Source organism: Balaenoptera musculus, chromosome 6, assembly GCF_009873245.2.
Source record: "Balaenoptera musculus isolate JJ_BM4_2016_0621 chromosome 6, mBalMus1.pri.v3, whole genome shotgun sequence".
NCBI classification, from domain to species: domain Eukaryota; kingdom Metazoa; phylum Chordata; class Mammalia; order Artiodactyla; family Balaenopteridae; genus Balaenoptera; species Balaenoptera musculus.
In genome coordinates, this window is record NC_045790.1 from 115,796,061 (window position 1) to 115,815,621 (window position 19,561).

At 65.5% G+C, this 19,561-nt stretch overlaps 4 protein-coding genes across 6 annotated transcripts; 1 reads left to right on the forward strand and 3 right to left on the reverse strand.

Moving 5' to 3' along the window:
- Positions 1-593: 593 nt before the first annotated feature.
- Positions 594-2,005, reverse strand: LRRC26 (leucine rich repeat containing 26). The gene is made up of 2 exons (XM_036854207.1): positions 1,039-2,005; positions 594-964 (listed from the first exon to the last, which is right to left on the reverse strand). The coding sequence occupies exons 1-2, from the start codon at positions 2,003-2,005 to the stop codon at positions 663-665; spliced, it is 1,269 nt and encodes a 422-aa protein (XP_036710102.1). The 3' UTR covers positions 594-662.
- Positions 2,006-2,594: 589 nt separating this feature from the next.
- On the reverse strand, positions 2,595-4,425 carry TMEM210 (transmembrane protein 210). The gene is made up of 4 exons (XM_036856330.1): positions 3,603-4,425; positions 3,304-3,439; positions 3,072-3,101; positions 2,595-2,905 (listed from the first exon to the last, which is right to left on the reverse strand). The coding sequence occupies exons 1-4, from the start codon at positions 3,688-3,690 to the stop codon at positions 2,719-2,721; spliced, it is 441 nt and encodes a 146-aa protein (XP_036712225.1). The 5' UTR covers positions 3,691-4,425; the 3' UTR covers positions 2,595-2,718.
- A 649-nt stretch (positions 4,426-5,074) lies between these two features.
- On the reverse strand, positions 5,075-17,096 carry ANAPC2 (anaphase promoting complex subunit 2). 3 transcript variants are annotated; one of them, XM_036855513.1, is made up of 13 exons: positions 16,942-17,073; positions 16,029-16,666; positions 14,936-15,062; positions 13,768-13,942; positions 13,479-13,598; positions 13,034-13,151; positions 12,174-12,355; positions 11,682-11,823; positions 11,243-11,318; positions 10,957-11,160; positions 7,349-7,478; positions 6,844-7,079; positions 5,075-6,755 (listed from the first exon to the last, which is right to left on the reverse strand). In XM_036855513.1, exons 1-13 carry the CDS (start codon positions 17,050-17,052, stop codon positions 6,543-6,545), a joined length of 2,472 nt encoding a protein of 823 aa, XP_036711408.1. In that variant the 5' UTR covers positions 17,053-17,073; the 3' UTR covers positions 5,075-6,542. The 3 variants fall into 3 exon arrangements, with proteins under 3 accessions (XP_036711408.1, XP_036711409.1, XP_036711410.1); XM_036855514.1 differs by having other exon boundaries at positions 5,077-6,755; positions 14,936-15,068; positions 16,029-16,651; positions 16,942-17,096; XM_036855515.1 differs by lacking the exons at positions 5,075-6,755; positions 6,844-7,079 and adding an exon at positions 7,100-7,204 and having other exon boundaries at positions 14,936-15,068.
- Positions 17,097-17,126: 30 nt separating this feature from the next.
- On the forward strand, positions 17,127-18,841 carry SSNA1 (SS nuclear autoantigen 1). The gene is made up of 3 exons (XM_036855529.1): positions 17,127-17,272; positions 17,749-17,948; positions 18,292-18,841. The coding sequence occupies exons 1-3, from the start codon at positions 17,221-17,223 to the stop codon at positions 18,397-18,399; spliced, it is 360 nt and encodes a 119-aa protein (XP_036711424.1). The 5' UTR covers positions 17,127-17,220; the 3' UTR covers positions 18,400-18,841.
- Positions 18,842-19,561: the final 720 nt, after the last annotated feature.

Genomic DNA, 19,561 nt, shown 5'->3' on the forward strand with positions numbered 1-19,561 from the left:
AGGGGCTGACTTGGCCCCGGGCAGAGGGGCTTGGAGCAGAGACTGAAGCCCCATCCTTCCCCAGCCACCACCAGAGCCACCATGGGGGCCCTTGGCCCTGGCTGGCTGGGTCCCCCGCTCCCGCAGCGCCGGCACCTCACAGCCTTGTCCCACCTCTCCCTTCTTGCCCACATCCCTTCTCCGCTTGACCCCATCCTCTGAGCTGGCCCTGCCCTTCCCGGACTGCAGACCCTGACCCCCCAGCTGGCAGCCGCCTCCCAGGGGCGCGCTCGGGCTCCCCACTGCCTCCCCCTTCTCCGGACTCCGTGAGGGCTGAGCCTTCTCTTCGCCTCCTCTGGCCCGCAGCCCAGGATACGCTTCCCCGGACGCTGGCTCGGGACTGTCCTCAGCCCCGCGCGCCACCTTGTACAGGCCCAGCCCTTCCCGCGTCCAGGCGTGTGCCTTCCCCCGCTGCGGCCCGAGCGCCGCCGAGCGCTGCCCCTCCGCCCCAGGGGCCCGGCGCGCACCGCCCTCCCCCCGCCACCCCACCCACCCGGTATGTGCAGTGGTGATGCCGAAAGGAATGTCAAGAAAACTTCGATCTGTGTCGCTTGTTGACGCCTGCAGGGAGTGTGAAGGAGGGCAGGGGATAGGGGGAAGGTTCGAGGGCGGCCGCGGCCCGCTCAGGCTTGGGCGGCGGCGACTGCCGCAGGCGAGGCCATGCCGGCACCGGGATCCGGCAGACTCCTCGGCGGGCGGCGGGCGGCGGCGCGGCGGCGGCGCGTGCGGCAGGCGGTGAGCACGGAGCCCAGCGCCAGGCAGGCGGCCAGGCTAGCGAGGAAGGAGACGGGCCCGAGCGCGTAGACCACGGCCAGTTCCCGCGCGGCAAGGGGCCGCGCGCAGTGGCTGAAGGCGGCGTCGGGGAAGGCGGTCAAGGGGCTGAGCGTCAGGCGCCCCGGCGACACGCAGATCAGCGTCTCGGCCTCTGCGGGACACGGGAGCGGCGTCAGGCGAAGGCGGCGGCAGTGGCCCGCCCCGCCCGCGCCCCCGAGGGCTCACCTGGCGCGGGCAGCGGGTGCCTGCGCAGCCAGGTGCAGAGTGGGCGCAGCGCGCAGCCGCAGTCCCAGGGGTTGCCGCGCAGCCGCAGCGTGTTGAGAGCGGGCAGGCCCGCCAGGAGCGCGGGCGCGAGGGCGGGCAGCTCGTTGTCCTGCAGGCTGAGCGTGCGCAGCAGCGGGAGCGGGCCCAGCACCGCGGGCTCTAGACGCGCCAGCCGGTTGCCGGCCAGCGAGAGGACGCAAAGCGCGCGCAGTGGAGCGAAGGTGCCGGGCACCAGCGCCTCCAGCTGGTTGGCGCTGAGGTCGAGCAGCTTCAGCGCGTCCAGGCCCCAGAAGGCCCGCGCGTGCACCCAGCGCAGTCCGTTCTCGCGCAGGTCCAGGCGTAGCAGCGCCCCAGCGCCCACGAAGGCGCCGGGCGGCAGCGCACGCACGCGGTTGTGGTCCAGCAGCAGCGCGCGCACGCGCTGGCTCAGGCCCCCTGGCACGGCGGGCAGCGCGCGCCCGGAGCAGTTGGCCTGGCCCTCTGGCGCGCACGCGCACGCCTCGGGGCAGTCCGGGGCGCCCGCGGTTGCTGAGGCGGGGGTTGCCGAGGGGGCGGCTGCGGGGGGCGCCTGGATCCAGACTGGCCACGGCGACAGCAGCAGTAGGAACAGCGGCGGCAGCCGCCGCGAGAGAAAGGAGGGGCTCCGCATGGGGGCAACGGTAGGAGGCCAGCTGCCCAGGCGTCCCGGGAGCCCGTCCGTCCCACGGCTGGCCCCGCGCCTAGGGCGGAGGCTGGGCACATAGCCAGCGCCCGCCACTGCCAGCCACCTGTCCTGAAGCCCTGAGCTCCTCTTGGCTCCGCGCCAGCAGCAGCACTGACAAGACGCTACCCCCTCCTCACCTGCGTGGTCCACCGCCCCGCACCCGGGTGCGGCCTGGGCAACTGGACCACACTGTCGCCCCCGCAGCCTCACCCCCACTGAACTCATGGCTGCGACACACGGAACAGGACCCAGTGAGCCCTGCTCCTCCCCCGAGTCTCCACCCGCCTCCTCTCAGCAGAGTGACCCTAGAGCACATATACAGGAGCCCCCACCTAGGGATGGTCCCATCCCCATGGGGCACACGCACATGATGGGGGCCTGAACCCAGGGAACAGGCAGTGAGGTAGAGGGAGGGCTGCACACCTGAGGAAGGGGAGGCCACCACATCTGCCCCACCCTGCCCACCAAGGACTCTGCCGGAACTTCAAGGACACAGTGTGGGTGGAGCAGGGGCACCAGCCCAAGTCCTCCTGTCACGTGCTGCTCCCTCTGGACTCACCAGAGTTGCAGGTCCTGTCCCGGCATTTTCCTGGGGTGGGGGTGGGGGTGGGATGGGCAGGGGCTCACGGGGGGCGGGGGGTGGCTGCCTGCTTCATGGGACAGAGCGGCAGGAAGATGCAGGGAGGAGCTGGGCTGGGGCCACGATGGCAGGAAGTGGAAACCCCAGGGGTGTGCCCCCTGCCCTGCAGGGTGGACAGCGGGAGCCCAGCATGGGCACTGGGCACCCCACTGAAGAGACAGGAGGCGACGCAGGTAGGTACAGACCCCTCCCCCACCCCAAGATGCATCTGCAGAAGGGCTCGAGGGGGGCCAGCAGGGAGGACAACGCAGACCCGCTAACTACTGTTTAATTCCCCTTCCCCCAGCTGCCCGAAGCCCTACTCAGGCGGCGGGGGTTGGGGGGGCAGCTCCGCTAGGGTCGAGTCCACAGTGATGGTCGTGAGGCCATGATCTTCCAGGGGCGGCGTCATGGAGATCTCCATTTCAGGGGCCATGAGGTGGGACTCCACGTGCACCGCGTGCAGGTCCATGTGATCTTCCTGAGCTCCGAAGTGCCCCACCAACCTGCACAGCGTGGTCCAGGTCAGGCCAGCTGCAGGCGGCCATCAGCACGGGCTCATGAGGCCTCAACCAGCCAGGGCTCCTGCCGTGTCTGTGAACCACACCTCCCGGGGGGCTCGGGGAGCAGGGGCACAGCTCGCCCTGGGGGTCCTCCCCTGGGGTCACTCACCTGTTGTCCATGTGTCCGGGGCATGTTTCACTGAGGGGCGGGGGGGAACAAAGGTAAGGCGTGAGTCTGGCCTCCAGGAGCCCAGCGGTGCTCCCCACACCTCTCTCCATCCCATCCTGGGAGACTCCATTCCCAAGTCCCTGGTGACCTCGCCCATCGAGGCCAAGGGCCCAGGGGGACGGCCTGGCCCCGCAGCCCTCACCCGCCCGCCCTGGCCCTGGGGCTCACGCACCCCTTGGCTCGAATGATGCCAACTGCCACGATGATGAGAGCGCAGAAGCAGCTGGCGCCAATGCCCGCCAGCACCACCAGCAGGGCAATGAGGGCCTCGCGGCTGAGGCCAAGGCTACACTCGCAGTAGGTTCCAGCTGCAGACACAGGGCCAAGGGGCTGTTGTCACCTCCCTGTGGGTGACCCCCAAGCCCACCCTCCCACCCCCAGCAGCCACCAGAAGGACACGAGTGCGCCTGGCCTGCCTGGACCAGGGAGGGGCCCTGGCTGGGGACAGGGTTGGGGAACAGGAGGTGGCACCTGCAGCAGGGATGAGCAAAAGGGACAAACAGATCAGGCCGAGGGGGCTGCCAACCAGGCAGGAGTCAGGCTGGGGACAGGGGGCCATGTCCACGCCTCTGGACAGAACCCTTCGGAAGGTGCTGACCTCACAATGGAGCTGTGAGGCAGGGCGGGTGGGGGCAGGGCCTCACCTTGGGCTTCACCACCCTCGGGCGCTGGGCTTTGAGGAGCCCTGGGCAGGCAGCCCCAGGGTAGGGCAGGTAGGGCGGCCGGGGCCTGGGAGTCACTCCAGAGTGCCCTGGCTAGATCTGAGGCAGGGGCAGCGGTGGGGCTGCCGCGGCCTTGGAAGGAGAGCGCTTCACGGCAAAGGGGCAGCGGCTGCACTTGGGCCCCTGGGGTCGCAGAGGCAGCGGCCTGGAAACCCAGAGAGGTCCACAGTGGGCAAGCCCGGGCCTCAGTTTCTCTGTTAGGATAAGGGCTGCTGCAGCTTAGGTGGGGCCTGGGCTCCAGCTGACTCATGTCACCACCCTCCCCCCAGGACTGGAACAAGCAGGGACCAAGGGAGGCCCGGGGGTGCACACGCACCCGCCCCACACGGGCCCCGGCAGTGTCTTGCAGGACACCCTCGAGGCCCAGGTGGCTGTGAAATGGCTGCAGGCGGCGCCCGGGGCTCTGGCGTAAGTGTGTCATCACAGTTGGCGCACGGCCACCGCCGCAGCCTGTCCCCTGTGCAGCCTCTCGCAGACCAGGCGAGCGCTGTCCACAGGAGGCTGGCGCGGCTGGGGTTAACCTCAGCCTCCTCCCCTAAGGACCTGCCGAGCAAACCCAGGCAGCAGGAGCAAATACCTGCCCCCAGCCACGGCTAACCCCACAGGGCACTGGGGGTGGGGAGCGCCCCGCTGGGCCGCAGTCAACCCCTGGTCACTGGGGACCTCCCTGACCCTCACACAGGTGCCCCCTCCTGGTGGCAGCTCCTGGCACACACCTACACCTGTTGAGTGATCCTATGACCTGAGACGCTGGGTTTTACCACACTCATCCACAAACTGAGTCCAAAGGGACTCAGAGCAGGTGTGTCCAGGCCCAGCGGCTGGCACTGCCACCCTGCCAGGCCAGTCCAGCAGGTCTGCATCCTGGTTAGGATGACGAAGGCATGCCCAGCCCAGTGCCAGGCAGGAAGTCCCTCTTCTTTTTTTCTTTAAGTGTCTTTATTACTTATTTTATTTATTTCTGGCTGCGTTGGGTCTTTGCCACCGTGCGCAGGCTTTCCCTAGTTCCAGTGAGCCGGGGCCACTCTTCGTCGCAGTGCGGGGCCTTCTCATTTCGGCGGCTTCTCTTGTTGTGGCGCACAGGCTCTAGGCGCGCGGGCTTCAGTAGTTGTGGCTTGTGGGCCCTAGAGCACAGGCTCAGTAGTTGTGGCGCATGGGCTTAGTTGCTGCGTGGCATGTGGGATCTTCCCAGACCAGGGCTTGAACCCGTGTCCCCCGCATTGGCAGGCGTATTCTTAACCACTGCGCCACCAGGGAAGTCCCAAGCCCCTCTTGTGACCACAGTGCAGCCCGCCTTGGAGGGGCCAAGCAGGTGGAGCCCAAGGGGGGGACCCACTGGCCTGTCACTCCTCAAACTGCTAAGGCTATGCAGCTCATCTCTCCAAACCCCACAGCAAACACCACTCCGTGGAGCAAGAAGGAAAAGCCCTAGAGGGAGTTCCCGGGCAGTCTAGGGGTTAGGATTGCGGGCTTTCACTACTGTGGCCTGGGTTCAGTCCCTGGGTGGGGAACTGAGACCCCAGAAACTGCACGGCACAGCCAAGAAACAAAAAAAAGCAAAGCCCCAGAGCAGGACGGACACTAGGGCCCTCGAGCAGAACAGGCCAAAGAGAGGAGCGGGGGCACTGGGTGCAGACTGGTGAGGAGCCGCAGCGTGTGTGGGGGCAGCGGGCACGGCTCCAGGCCTGGGAATGCACCGCAGGGAGGAGCAGGGCAGTGGAGACGTTCGTTCCAAAGGGCCTTTGTTGCCGTGGGGACGGCGCCACCGGGCTCGATCAGTTCCCGCTGGACAAGTGAAGGTCTGGGCCACGGAGGCTGCAGCACCGAGCGCAGCTTTGAAGGCCTCGGGCCTGGCAGAGCTAACAGCCTCCCCGCCTCCTGGGACCTGGGAGCAAGGGCAGTGCGGGGCCCCCAGTGCTGGCCTCGGACAGGACCCTGTGCTCCGGACACAACAGCCCTGTGCCGCAGCTCTGGGGATGGCTGGACTCACTGGGCCCGGCATCTTGTGCTAGGAACATCGAGGCCCCCAGGCGCTCCTGACCACACGCCTCGGGGCACGGAAAGAACTGGCCTTTCTGAAAGCACTCTTCCTTGGAAGCCCCCAGCACAGCAGCTGCCCGAGCCTAGGCGTGTCCCAGGCAGCACGTCATGCTGGAGACGCAAGAAGTTCTTGGCTTCACAGGGGCTGCCTGGCCACCCGCCCACCTCACGCATTCTGATGGAGCCCCCCGGGCCCCAGCAGCAGCCCTGGGGCTCTCAGCCCAGCATTTGGACGCCAGACCCTCACGCCAGCAGAGAGAGGGGGACCCGAGGGCTTCTTTCAAAGGCCAGAGGGGTGAGGCTGGAGCTGGAGGTCCCTCAGGAGGGCGGCCCAGGAGGGCCCATCTCCCAGACAGCCCACCCCCGGTGAGCTCCTGCCCAAGCCACGAGTGACGGGGGCCTCTGTCAGCCACGGTGGCCCAGAGACACCACGTGCCAGGACTCCCGGCCTGGAGCCCAAACCCAGGTGTGCAGCTCCCCGCCGACTCCCGGGAGCCGGGCTCTGCCAGGCTCTGTTGGAGGCCGGTCTGGAGGGAGAGCCTGACCGCGTGTCCACGAAGCCCACAGAGCCAGCAGGACAGGGAGGGAGGGAGAACCGTCTGCTTTACTCTCATTCGGGGGCTGGGCGGGGGCAGGGCCTGGCAGCGGCTCAGCCGCAGCTCTTGGGCAGGCGGTAGACGCCAGCGGAGTAGACGAGCTGCTGGTCGCGCACCTTCCTCTGCAGGAAGCCCTGGAGCTCCTGCAGGTCGATCTCGGCCAGCGCGGGGCCGGTGACCACGAACATGCGCAGCATGCTGTAGATGCGCTCCAGCGACAGGCTCTCCAGGTTGGTCAGCATGGCCTGGATGTACGTCCAGAAGAGCTGGGGGCACAGCGGCCGGGGGCCGGCGGTCAGGCCCCGCTCTGGGCGGCCCCCCCCCCCCGCCCCACCTGCCAGGCCCCGGGCGCACCAGCAGCTCCTCCTCCTTCTGGTCGGCCTGCGAGGCCATGCCCGAGTCGCTCTCGTCGTCGCTGTCGACAAGCACCATGCTGTCCCGGTCCTGGGGCCGCTCCTCCTCCACCACCGAGAAGGTGCCGGCCGGCTCCTCTCGCAGCACACCCTGCTGCAGCCACACCGACACGCGCCGCCGCAACAGCGCCACGGGCATCTTCACCACCTTGCTCAGCTCCTCCAGGGTCCAGCTGGCTGTGGGCAGGGCGGCCGAGCACACGGCATGCTGGGCGGGGCTGTGCCCCCGCAGCTCGTCGGCCCAGCTCAGCAGGACGGGCAGGACCCTCACGGCACAGCCAGGCCCCAGCGGGGGGACGGGGCTGGGGGGGGGCAGGTGGGAAGGGCCTACTGCCCGCATGGCTCTGGGCCACCGGGGTCCTGCCCACCCTCCACCCACCCTCCACCGGGGACAGAATGGTGCCCTCCCGGGAGGTGTGGCCAGAGCAGGGCAGCTGGGGGCTCACCTTGGTCCTGGAAGTACAGCAGGACCACCGCCTGCACAGGGGTCACCGCCACAGACAGGGTTCGGTCGGCCAGCTCCACATCCATGGTCACCAGGCCCAAGGTGTGCTTCCAGCTGAGCGTCCGCATGGCCTGGGGAGGGCTGGGGTCAGCACAGGCCGCCCGGCGGGTCCGGCTGGACAAGGCTTTGCTACCTGGGACCGGGTGAGGAAGGGCTCCCTGACCTGCCCCCACCCTGGCGGGCAGCGACGGGACCAGCACACGGCGGGACTCCAGTCCCCTCCCCCTCAACCGGCACCCCCTAACAGCGAGGGCCCCTGTGCCTCTGAGAGAAACGTCCACGTCCTGGCCTCAGGACCGCAGAAAGTGACCTGACTTGGAAACCAGGCCTTTGCAGATGTCGTTAGGGAAGAAGAGGTCGTGCTGGAGCCCCGTGAACCCTAATCTAACTCAATCAGGGTCCTCACGGGAGGGCAGACGGTGTTCGAGGCTTCAGCGACACAGGCCCCCCTGGAGGCTGGAAGAGGCAGGAAGGACTCGCCCGCAGCCTCCAGAAGGCCCACACCTCCATCTCACACCCTGGCCTCCAGAGCCAAGAGAAGTTCCTGTTTCAGCACCTGGCGTGCGGTACTCTGCTACAGCCACCGTGGGACAGCGATACAGACTTCAGCCGGAGGGGAAGGTGCTGCCGTAGCAAATACTTTTTTAGAACACGTGGATGTGGCTGTGGTGTTGGGGGATGGGGGGGGGGCTGGGAAAGTTTTGAGCTGCATGCTCATAAAATCCTGGGTTGCCCTGGAGAGACTATTGGCAGAAACACAGACAGGAAAGGCCATTCCAGTGAGGCCTGCTGAAGCAAGGAACACATCACCGGAGATGGGAGGAAAGGCGACCCGTCACGCGGCGGCAGAGACGTGCTCTGCTGGGTGGAAAGCAGAACTCGCGAGGGAGGAACCTAGACGTTAGGTTGAGATTTCCAAGCAAAGTATGGAAGGTGCAGCCTGCTTTCTCCTCACCGCTTGTAGTGACTTGAGAGGGAAAACCGAGGAAGGGCCTGGTGAGCAGAAAGGAGCCAGCAGCACTCGGGGGTTTGCACACCTGGCCGTGGGCTCTGCAGACAGAGCCCGTATGGCCCTAGAGGTGACCTGTGTCAAGATGGCACCAACCAGCAGTGCCCAGGAGCCAGGACAGAGAGGGTCCAGGAGAGGTGTGAGAGCCCCCAGGCCCACGGACTGGACGCCGAGAACTGCATGCAGGCCAACAAGGTTCCTGAGAATTTAATAGCAGTGGAACCGAGGCCAGCCTGGGTGGAAAGGGAGGGACGGCCAAAGGAGAGCATGACTCTTGAGGGCAGGGCCGTGATGCAGAGGCCTGGCCTGGCAGGGTGGGGCTGCCCCCCAGGGCAGAGAAGACTGGCATCCAGCCAAATGGAGGAGAACTTCCTCCAGTGGATTTCAGACTTGCTTAGGGCCTGGGAACTCTCCCTTCCTTCCAGTATCTCCCTTTTGGAGGGCAGGTGTCTGCCCAACGCCTGTCCCACCACTGGACTTTGGAAGCAGAGAGATATTTATTCACAGGTTTACAGCTGAAGGAGGATCGTGCCCCAGCTCTCACCCTGACCTGACTTAGAGATCTGGGACTTTGAGTTGGTGCCAGAATGGTTAAGACTTTGGGGACGGTAGACGTGGCTAAATGTATCTTGCACGTGAGAAGAACGTGAATTTGGGGGGCCAGAGAGTAGACTCTCACAGGTTGAACTGTGACCTCCACAAATGATGTTAAAGTCCTCACCCCCAGTGCCTCAGAATGTAACCCTATTTGCCAGTCGGGTCACTACAGATGCAGCTAGTTAAGATGAGGTCACACTGGCGTGGGGGGCCCTAAATCCAGTATGACTGGTATCCCCATAAGAGGAGAATTTGGACACAGAGACACCGGGAGAGGCTGTGGGGCACGGTGCACGGGTCAGAGTGACGCCTCTACAAGCCAAGCAACATCTGGAGCCCCAGCAGCTGGAAGAGGCAAGAGGATCCTCCCCTGGAGCCTTTGGAGGGAGCGCGGCCCTGCCCATACCTTGGCTTTGAACTTCTGGCTGCCAGAACTGAGACAATAAGTTTCCGGTGCATCGATGGTCCCTGTCTGGAGTACTTTGTTAGGGCCGCCCCGGGGGACACTGGTCACTCTCAGCTAAGCGCTGCTCTAAGTCCTTCTTCACGCCCCCAGCTCTGAAGGGGGGGCGACAGCTAACCTCTCTACACCTGGCAGCTGGCCAAGCTCATAACCACGCACTCTGGCTCCCAGGCCGTGACCTTTACCACCACTCCAGCCTGCAGCGGGCACACGCGAGGCCCAGCAGCAGATGGCACAGGCACGGCCACCCCCACGTGTCCAGCGCAGTCCTCGGGCCAGGAGCCCGGCTGGCGGGAGGCAGAGGCACCGTGGCCACGGGCCTGACCTCTTGGCACAGACCGGGGGCCTGCCCGGCCGCTCCAGCGCCGTCACGCCGGGTACACGGGCCTGAGAAGGAGGACATGCCTGAGCCACCCCCAGGCCCCGGGGGGGACTCCGGAGGAAGCCGGCGGGGCCTCTCCAGGCAGGCGAGCTGCGGCGCAGAGGCCAGCAGGGCAGCCAGAGCGGCAGGGGAGGGCGCCGAGCACACGGGCAGTCCACGTGGATGTCCTCCACCGGGGAGGGCCCCACAGAGCAAGCGCCAGCCCCCACGCAGGGGCAGGAAGGGTCCCGGCTGGGCCCCGCCTGCCGCCCTCCTGGGGCTCTGTCCTGAGGGCTCCCACCTCCAGGGGTGTCCCAGGTCCCTCCAGGGCTCAGGGTCTGCACCCTGGACACCTGCGGCCCTGTCCTCTGCTTGGGTGCCTGGCGTCTCCTCCAGCCGGTGGCCTCTCAGGCCCCACACCCCACTCATCAGACTCAACGCCCCAGAACCCACTTCTCCACCTGTCCCCTGAAACCTGGGACAGGTGTCCCAACTCCCTCCTCTCTCCCAACACGGCTCCTCTGAACCATCACCTGGAAGAAGGGTCCTCCGTGCCACGGACCCTTGCCCACGCCAGGCTCCACCTGCCCACACCTCTCACCTGGACTCCCAACGCCAGGACTGGAGGGGACAAGCGATAAACTCTGCCAATCGGCCACTCCTGGCCCCCGGCCTCCTGACCAGCCCACACACCCGCTTCTCCTTGCCGAGCCCTGTGGCCCCAGGGACCTGACAGCAGACAGCATGGTCTGGGTCCTCCAGACAGCAGCTTCCAGGGAAACAAGCCAGGGAGGGGCAGGATGGCGGAAGATCATAGAGGTCAAACACCTCAAAAGCAACCTGGAGACTCCCTAGAGACGCGCATGGAGGAGACACAGCCCCCGACTCCCCCTGGGGCGATCACTGCAGCCCAGCCGCTGGTTCTGAGGCCAAGAGGGTGGACGGTGGAAGAGGCAGCCCAGGGGCACGCCCACTCCCAGCGCCTTGGGGGCACAGGAGGGCGTGCAGAGAGTGTGCACACCTGCACAGCCAGGCTGCCAGGAGGGGAGGGGAGGGCGCTGAGCGCAGGGCACAGACGCGGAGGGACTCGTCCGAGGCGCCCCGGCGGCGCGGCCATACCTTCAGCTTCTCGTACTTCCTGCAGTAGACCTCCAGGGCCTCCCTGACGTCCTCGGGAACCTCCAGCTTCTCATCCTTGAAGGGCGGCCAGAACTCGCTGGAGAGGATGACGGCGTAGACCCCAAACGGCGGCTGCTCCTCTGCGGGCCGCTTCTCGTCCTCCTCGCGGATGTTGGCATTGATGCGGCGCGAGTCTGCCATGTCCTGCGGGGGAGACGGGGCCTCCTGAAGGTCCGCACTGGCAGGGGTAGGGGCCAGGCGGTGGCGGGGAGCCCCAGGCACCTACCTTGAGCATGACCTCGCAGAAGTGCATCGGGGCCTCGCCAAAGCGCAGCTTCAGCAGCTCCACGTTGCGGATCTCCCTGGAAGGACGCATCTCTGAGGGCTGTGGTGTGCCCCCGCCCCAACTGGAACCTGCAGAGCGACACTGCCCCCCCAACCCCCTCCCCGGAGCAGGGACGCCCCCAGTCCAGGAGGAGAGGTGGGAGCCCTGTGCCCACTCCACCCCAGGAGGCCCGGAAGCCCTGGGACCTACCGCCCCAGGCTCCTTGGCTGCCCCCAGGCCCCCTCTCCCCCGGGGGGCAGAGGCCAAGCACAGGTCAGTCCCCACCCAGCCTCAGGGACCCAGCGCATCCCCGACGCGCATCAGGGCTAATGGAGAGCAGCCACTGCGAGTGAAGGCCACGCCTCCCTGGGGACCCGGAGTGGCACCTCACACGCCTCACCGCTCGGGGCTGAAGCTGAACTGGTGCAGCAGGCGGTCGGCCAGCAGCGAGCGGTACTCGTTGATGAAGAGGTCCTTGCTGCCGTAGATGCTGACCAGCAGGCTGATGATGTCCGAGGAGCGCCGCTTAGAGCTGGACTTCCCTGCACGGCACGGGCACCACCGGCGCCTCTCAGACACGGAGGCGGCACAGACGGTGCCAGGCGGCTCCTGCCCGGCCAAGCCCATGAGGTGGGGATGCCGAAAACCCATTCCTTCTCCAGCTGAAGCAGCAGAAGCAGGTGGGGCAGGCAGGGCACCCCCCACGGGTCTGGACGGGGACGCCACCCAAGCCAGGTGAAGAACCCTGGGGAACCAGGCGGGGTTACACTCTGACCATGGATCCCCTCGAGCTCCAGAGCCCACATGGCAACAAACTGGAGACCAGAGCGCCTGCCCGACCGGACCACCCCCCGAAATCCAGAGGCTGGCAGCAGGGCCGGCAGGCGCTGACCTGGATCCGCGTCCACAGGGTCGGGGACCCAGTCCTCTGGCTCGCCCGAGTCATCCTCGCTGTCCTGGCCAGTCTCCAGGCTTGCCGGGTCCGTCTTGGACAGCTCAACAGCCAAGTCCCCCGTCCCATCCGAGTCCCCGGTCAGCCCTGCCACGATCTGCCGCACCGTGTCCTCCCGCGTCCTGCCAGGCAAGAGCCCCTCACCGCCTGTCCCACCTGAACACGGGACCCCACCTGACCCGTGCAGCCAGGGCCGTCAGTCACGTGCTAAAGACAAGCCCATGAGACTCCCTCCCCCGCCCCGCCACCCCTAAAACTAAAAAGCTATCATTTTCTAGGAGTAGAGCTGAGATGACGAGACAGACCCAAGGCCAGGCCACGCATGGCCAGGAGGCAGCAGGCCTGAGTTAGGGCAGCTCCAGACGCTGCCCGGCCCCATGCCCGAGCCTCCACTGTGCCCTTCGGCATTTCTGGGTGGCTGTGCGTGGCGCCTGCTCAAACACATTCCCCGGGAGACAGCCCGAGAGGCTCTGCTCCTCGTGGTAGAAGGCCAGCGACACAAGGCCCGACCCTTTCCGCCAGCCCTGGGGCCAGGCTGGCACGAGGCAAAGCTGAGCAGGGGCGCCTGTCCGTGCTGGTGTGGGCCCCCGGCCTGCACACGGGCCTGGTGACCCTGGGCTACAGGCGTGGGAAGCAGCACTGTCAGAAGGAAGGAGCCCAGCCCGGGAGGGGAGATAGAGCATCCCCGGCTCCCCAAGGACCACACCCCTCCGGCTCCAGCAAGACCCACGGGGAGTGCAGCTGCACGAGTGGGGCCAGGAGCTCTGAGCAGCTTCCTGGAGTCGGCCCCTGGTGCTCACCTCAGGTAGCGGCGAATGGGCTCACAGGCCACCTCCAGGACAACCATGGAGGGATCCAGCACACGCAGCGCCTTGATGGCGGAGATGTACAGGGTGATGATGTCGCACGTATTCACGCCTACGGCCGGGATGGGAGAGCTCTGTCCCAGAAGGGCCCAGGCAACACAGGGCCGCGCAGGCAGCCACCCGAGTCAGGTGACCTGCAGGTCCCACCTCACCCCCAGGAGACCCGCGTGATCTGCAGAGAGCTGTTTCCTCCCCTACCCCTGCGCTCACTTGCTTTCTCCCCTTGCAAAGTGGGGTCTGTTCTAAAGGGACCGGGCGCTGCCCCTGCCCCCGAAGAACCACACAAAACTGCCTCTTAGCCCACTCCCTCCACAGGCCCCAGGCCTGGGCTTCCAGATCCGGGCCCTGAGGGTGAATGGCGGGTGGGCCTCGGCAGCACCTGGGTGGAGGAGTCGTGTCTCCAGGGCAGCCTTGAGGGACACAAGAAGCTGCGGCCTCTGGTCGGTCCTCTCCAGGCAGTACTTGAGGTCTTCCACGGCCGGCCGGGAGTCCGGGAAGTCTGCAGGGAGAGGCCGGTCCTGGCACGTGCACACGTGGCGAGCACACACTGTGTGCGAGAGGCCTGGCTCTGCTCGAGACACCGCGGTCCCAGATGTGCCCGCCGCCCCACCCTCAATGAGCTGAAGGGCAGAGGCATAGGAAGATGGCTCCCTGGCAGGTGGGCCAACCTCGGATGATGCTGAAGAGCTCCTCGATGCGCAGGCTGGCGTAGATGCGATAGAAGAACCTCTGCACGTGGCAGCGCCACCGGCGCAGGCTGCTCCCGGCCTCTGGGGACGCAGGCCTGCTGGGGCCGTCCTGCAGGAACACCTTGCCCAGCCAGCCGACCACCCTCTCAATCCACTGTCGGGAGGACACAGGTGTGGGACTCTGGGGGCCACGCCCAGAGCAGAGACGAGGAGAAGCCACACAGCTGCCCGCCCCGCTGGCTGGGCCCTGGGAGCCCCCAAGGCCACCTACTCTGGAGACCAGGAGCACATTAAATTCAGCAGGACGAGGGACCCAAAGGAGGCCTCCCAGGGCCTCCATCAACACACACCCAGGCCCCTTCCACACACACCAGCACCCGTGCTCATCCCCAGCAACAGTGGCTCTGACACAGGGCGCTACGTCTGAGCGGATGGACACACCCTGGGGGTCCCATGCACAACGAGACCTCCCCCCAAGCACAACCCACAGCACCTAGCGGGAACACTTCCGAGCCCGTGCACGTTAAATCCACAGGACACCCCACCACATGGACCCGAGCGCGTACATGTCTTCCCACCGCCGCCCAGCCACCGGCAAGACCACCTGGACGATGTGCCGCCTAGGGACGGCACAGCTACCCGCCAGACCTCCAGCTTCACGCCACCCCCCCCCGTGGCAGGGACGCTTGCTTTGAACACCACCCCTCACCCGCACAGCTTACCTGCATCCTCAGGAGATAGATAGCAGGAGCAGTGGAGGGGAACAGGCGGGAAGTGGGAGCAGGCTGAGGCCCCCCGTGGTTGGGCGCGGCTCTTCCTCAACTCTGTGCAGCCCAGAGCAGATCCCAGACCATGTCCCAATAGTGTGGATGCCCCCGACGCCCCCCACTGGGACACCCCAGACCTTGGCGTGGCCTCCAGCCACGTGACCCTGCGCAGACCTCGCTAAGCCTGTCACAGGCTCTTCCTTGCTATCACCAGGATGGGCCCAGAACGACTGGCCTCCACCCAGCACCAAGACGACTTCAATCACCAGCAACGTCCTGATGCACCCGGCTCTCCACGCTCTGGCTGTTTCTAAAGCCGAGGTGTCAGTTTTGCCAGAAACCTCTAGTCCACAAGGACACAACCCGTGGGGGGTCCTCACCTTGTGGAACTCACGCAGAAAGGAGCGCTCGTACTCGCCCCGGCAGCGGTCCTCCATCCTCTCCCGGGTCACTTGGTGCAGGGTGGTGGTCACAGCCTCGGCACTGACCCGCTCCAGCAGACTAAGCCTGTGTCTGGAGAAGAGCCCTGCCCGTGGAGAACGCAGAGCACACGCACGCGTGCCCAACCCCACCCCAGCACGTGCCTCCCACAGCTCTCCCGTCGGGGGCACAACTGCACCAGAGGCTTCGAGGAAAAGCTGCCGCGAAAACAAGCACTGGCCAGTGACCACCCGCCCTCTCCAGCTGGCCTCTCTGCCCAGGCCGGGACACTGGTCTTCCCCACGTGATCAACGTGTCTGGCTACTGGGGCCAAGACTCATCTCCCAGAAATGACCCTGAGACAACAGCTACATACGTCACTACCCTGGTCCCACAAACACAGATACAGCTGTCTGTGCTCCTTGGTGCAGATGCCGATCTATAAGGACAAAGGCTCCTGAGAGAACGAAGCTTCTGTGAATCAGGCCACACCCTCAGTCCAGCTAAGAGACTCTCTAACAGCTACACTGCTACCACTTCACTCAAAGTGACAAAGTCATCATAAGTAGCCACAGAGAGTGGAGGAACCACATGACAGGACCTGGCTCTAACAACAAGATCCTTCCCTCCTCGAGAGACCAGAAGGGCAATCAGTTTGCCCAGCACGTTGGTCTAACCTCTGACTTGTTCTAGAGAGAAAAAAAAATAGTCGCACCTTTTGCAACCATAGGATAAACATCGTTCCTCTCCTGAGAACCTACAAACAGCACAGCAAAATTCTGCACAGCCCAGGAAGTTCAGAATCACGTGGAATCTTAGCATAAGCAAAGCGTGAAATCCTGAGCTAGGGCGAATGACAGGTGCACCTGTGTCCAGGGCGAAAGGTATAAACTCACAACACACGGATCCTGGGGACCCTCTCTTTGGCTACCAGGACAGGTGGCAGAGACCCCCAGCCAGCTCAGCAGCTCTCTGCAGGGGCCAGCTGGACCCAGAGGGGCAAGCAGGAGCCAGGAGGAACAGGGGCACGGCCACGCAGGCACGAGTACTCACAGGACTTGGCTGAGCTGGTGGAACTGCTCCAGCGCCTGGCGGCACCAGCACTGCTGCTTGTCACTGCCACATCCCGCACAGAGTGGGCTCTGCAGAAGGCGGTAGTACCGGCGGCGGGCGTATCTGCTGTCCAATTCCCCCTCCAGTTCGGGGTCGGTTCCTCCTTCTCCTTTTCTCTTACTCTGCATGTAAACTCTCAAGAAGCGCCCATAGAGGCGCTGGATCATCTCCTGAAAAGTTCTGGGAGTGGAAAAGAACAAGACGCCCCGCAACGTGGTATGAACCTTTTCCCGAAGCCCCTGAGCTCCGGTGCCCATAAGCAAGCCCAGGCGAGTCCATTTCTCCAGGAGCTCTAGACTACGCAGGTAGGGATCCAGGCGGCTCTCCAGGAGCCCGAAAGCATCGAGGAGCAGCAGAAGGCACTGGGGCTCGTCTGCACAGTTCTCACGTTGGGAGACGGCATTCCAGAACTCGAGGGATATGTTAGCCTGCAGGTCGTTCTGCAGCACCTCTGCGAACCACTCCTCCAGGACCGAGTGCAGACCGTGGCCCCTGAGAACCTCCACCGCCGCCCGGAGCTCCTCCTCCTTTGGAGGGACCGCACCGCTGGTCCGGGAGGATGCCTGGAGTACAGAAAACTGTAAGAAGAGAACACAGCGCAAAGGTGGAGAGAGCGGTGACAAACGTAGAGAGACAAGAAAGGGACAAAGCGCAGGGGAGCCTACGGAAACCCCGCTGCCCTTCGTCGCACGGATGCAGGGCCCACGCTTAGGGACAGGCTGTGGAACAAGAAAGGACTCTGGGGGAAACAGGCTGGACAGAAGCGGGCGGAGGGATCCGTATGAACCCGAGAGTGGACGCGCAGGGTCCCGGGAACCCCGCACGGGCCCGCCGCCCTCTTCTCGGGCCTCACCAGTCCCAGAGCAGCCGGCGGCACCAGTCCGGTGCTCACGGTATTCCAGGCCACCAGCAGCTCTTGGGCAGGTCCGGGGTCATTGTGCGCCGCCGCTTCCGCCGCCGCCATCTGCACCCACCAGCTCCTAGAGCCGCCGGCGCGGCGCGCGGCGATGACGCAAACGAGAGGCGCGCGGCGGTGACGTGCGCCGTGGACACGCCGTCTGTAGGCAGTACGCAGGCGCGGGCCCCGATGCGGTAACGGCGGTTGGAGAGGCCGGGACCCCGGGCGGCGACCATGACCCAGCAGGGCGCGGCGCTGCAGAACTACAACAACGAGCTGGTCAAATGTGAGCGGCCGAGCGGTGGGGCCCGCCGGGCAGGCTGGGAGGGCGTGGGTCTCGCCGGCCTGCGGTCGCGGGCAGTAGCTGGCCCGCAGCGCGCGGCCGAGCGTGTTGTACGGTCCGTGCGCGGCTTTCCGGGCCGGGGCGGCGCGGACGCCGTGCGGACCTGCCCAGCGCACAGCCGCGGTGTGGCTCGCCCCGAGGGCTAGGTATCTGTGGAGTGAGCAGAGGACGATGGGCTTGAGTACGCACGGCCTCCCGGCCTCATGCCTCGAGCCTCGCGCGGTGCTTTCTTTAACTCTGAGACTCCTCGGACGCAGGACATTGGCCTGGCTCGGGCGAAAGGTGGCCCATCCGGCACCCGGGTCCTCCACTATCCACTAGCCTTCTCTCCTCCAGAGCAGGGGGCTCCAGAGCTGGAGGGGCGGTGCTGTCCTTCCTGCCCCGGGCCCACCGCGCCTGTCTCTCTCGGCCCACCCTAGGCATCGAGGAGCTGTGTCAGAAGCGGGAAGAGTTGTGCCGGCAGATCCAGCAGGAAGAGGAGGAGAAGCAGCGGCTGCAGAATGAGGTGAGGCAGCTGACAGAGAAGCTGGCCCGAGTCAACGAGAACCTGGCTCGCAAGATAGCCTCTCGGAATGAGTTCGATCGGACCATCGCGGAGACGGAGGCTGCCTACCTCAAGGTGGGGCTCGGGGGCCCGCGTGCTGGGCCGAGCCCTCCAAGGCTTTCTGGCCCAGGGGTGCCTAGACAGGCTGTAGGCCCCCCGTGGAGTGACAATACGGCGCTCAGAGTGACCTGGGTCCTGTTGTTGGCACCATGCTCATCACCGCATAGCGGGTTCCGGACTGTGAGCGGCAGAGCAGCGGCAGGAGCCAGAGCCGACCTCGGCCTGGCTTCCCCGGGTGCGAGGAAGGGGCTTTGGGCCAGACTCAGGGGAGAAGGGCCCTGGCCCGGGAGGGGGGCTGGGCTGTGGGAGCTTTCCAACAGGAGGAGCAGTGCTAACCGGCTGGTGTCTCTGTTCGCAGATCTTGGAGAGCTCGCAGACTCTGCTTAGTGTCCTGAAGAGGGAAGCGGGGAACCTGACCAAGGCCGCAGCCCCCGAGCAGAGGAGCAGCGGAGGCAAGGACAGCTGACGAGGCCACAGGCGGAGGGCCTGCCTCCACTGCGCCCCCTCTAAGGCTCAGTCCCCGGCAAGTCTGTCTTCAAAGCATCTTTATCCTTCACGGCAGCAGCTTTTTCCTCTTGTTGTCTTTGGTGCCGAGAGAGGCAACTGCCAACCTTCACTGGCTCTGGGTGACAGGAAAGACCTGAGCGTAGCCCACCAGGTGGGGTTCCTGGCTCTGAGCTCACGCAGGCGCTGGGGAGGGCAGCTCTACTCAGGGCCCCACTGAGGCCTCCACACCAGCCTGGGGCTGCGGGGAAGGCCCGCTTCTGGTCTCAGCACCTTGGGAGTCCTGTCACCCCTCCCTTGCCCCGCAGGTGCCCAGGCAAGTGGGGCAGGGGCTGGGCCCCTCTTTCACCTCAGAGCTTGCCTGGGGCCTGTGACTGTCAGTAAAGACTGTTTTTGTAAAGATCCACGTCAGCCTGCTGCCTGTGTCAGGAGTGTTCGGCTGCCGGGCCCCCCTAGAGTCAAAATACGAATCCTTGCCCAGTTGTAATACGGCTCCTCCGTGAAGGGATGGCTTTCCCTGTGACCGGCCTTGCGTTCAGAGCTAAGGGTGCTCCTAAGCATTTCGTGTGACCCCCGTCACCCACCTCTCCCATCAGGGCCACTGGTCCTGGTTTCTAGCATAAGGCCTGGCCCAAGGAGTTGCTCTTCCTGTGCTCAGGTCCCCTGGGAACGGCTGCACCCCAGCTCAGTGATTCCAGATTCTGCCAGACAGCAGCACCCCTGCTCCCAGTCTCTGGTCACAGGCCAGTCTCCCATGCAGCCCAGGGCCCTGCCTTCCATCCCGAGTCCTCCTTGGGTACATCTGTCTTGGCCTGTCAGCCCCCGTGGGGTCCCTGCAATTGCTGTCCGTGGGGGATGGGGGGTTGGGAAGCATGTGTTGATTGAGAAGGTCTGCAGAAACCTGGGCCCACCATTCCCAAGAAAACGCCTTCCTCCCTCCCAAGCCTGGCCAGGTGGCATTTCCCGTGGGCTTGATGCTCCAAGAGGAAAAGACTTGCATCTGATGCCAGGATTGTGAACGGCCTGTCTCGGCACAGGCAGTCAGCCCAGCCGGGAGCTGCTCCCTAGTGGGCAGCTCTGTCTTCTGTCACCTTTCCAGATCCATCAGCTCTCCCTGCTGACAT

Bases quoted from the DNA above. Each gene is read 5' to 3' on its own strand.
- LRRC26 (XM_036854207.1), bottom strand. From the start codon at position 2,005: ATGAGTTCAGTGGGGGTGAGGCTGCGGGGGCGACAGTGTGGTCCAGTT. The intron at 965-1,038 runs GTGAGCCCTCGG...CGTGTCCCGCAG, and splicing joins GCACCCGCTGCCCGCGCCAG to AGGCCGAGACGCTGATCTGC.
- TMEM210 (XM_036856330.1), bottom strand. From the start codon at position 3,690: ATGGCCCCCTGTCCCCAGCCTGACTCCTGCCTGGTTGGCAGCCCCCTC. The intron at 3,102-3,303 runs GTGCGTGAGCCC...CCCGCCCCTCAG, and splicing joins GGCATCATTCGAGCCAAGGG to TGAAACATGCCCCGGACACA. The intron at 2,906-3,071 runs GTGAGTGACCCC...CACGCTGTGCAG, and splicing joins CCCGGACACATGGACAACAG to GTTGGTGGGGCACTTCGGAG.
- ANAPC2 (XM_036855513.1), bottom strand. From the start codon at position 17,052: ATGGCGGCGGCGGAAGCGGCGGCGCACAATGACCCCGGACCTGCCCAA. The intron at 13,943-14,935 runs GTGAGGACCCCC...TCCTCCCGACAG, and splicing joins TTCTGCGTGAGTTCCACAAG to TGGATTGAGAGGGTGGTCGG. The intron at 7,479-10,956 runs GTATGGCCGCGC...AGCCCTCCCCAG, and splicing joins GGAAGTACGAGAAGCTGAAG to GCCATGCGGACGCTCAGCTG.
- SSNA1 (XM_036855529.1), top strand. From the start codon at position 17,221: ATGACCCAGCAGGGCGCGGCGCTGCAGAACTACAACAACGAGCTGGTC. The intron at 17,273-17,748 runs GTGAGCGGCCGA...GGCCCACCCTAG, and splicing joins CAACAACGAGCTGGTCAAAT to GCATCGAGGAGCTGTGTCAG. The intron at 17,949-18,291 runs GTGGGGCTCGGG...CTCTGTTCGCAG, and splicing joins CGGAGGCTGCCTACCTCAAG to ATCTTGGAGAGCTCGCAGAC.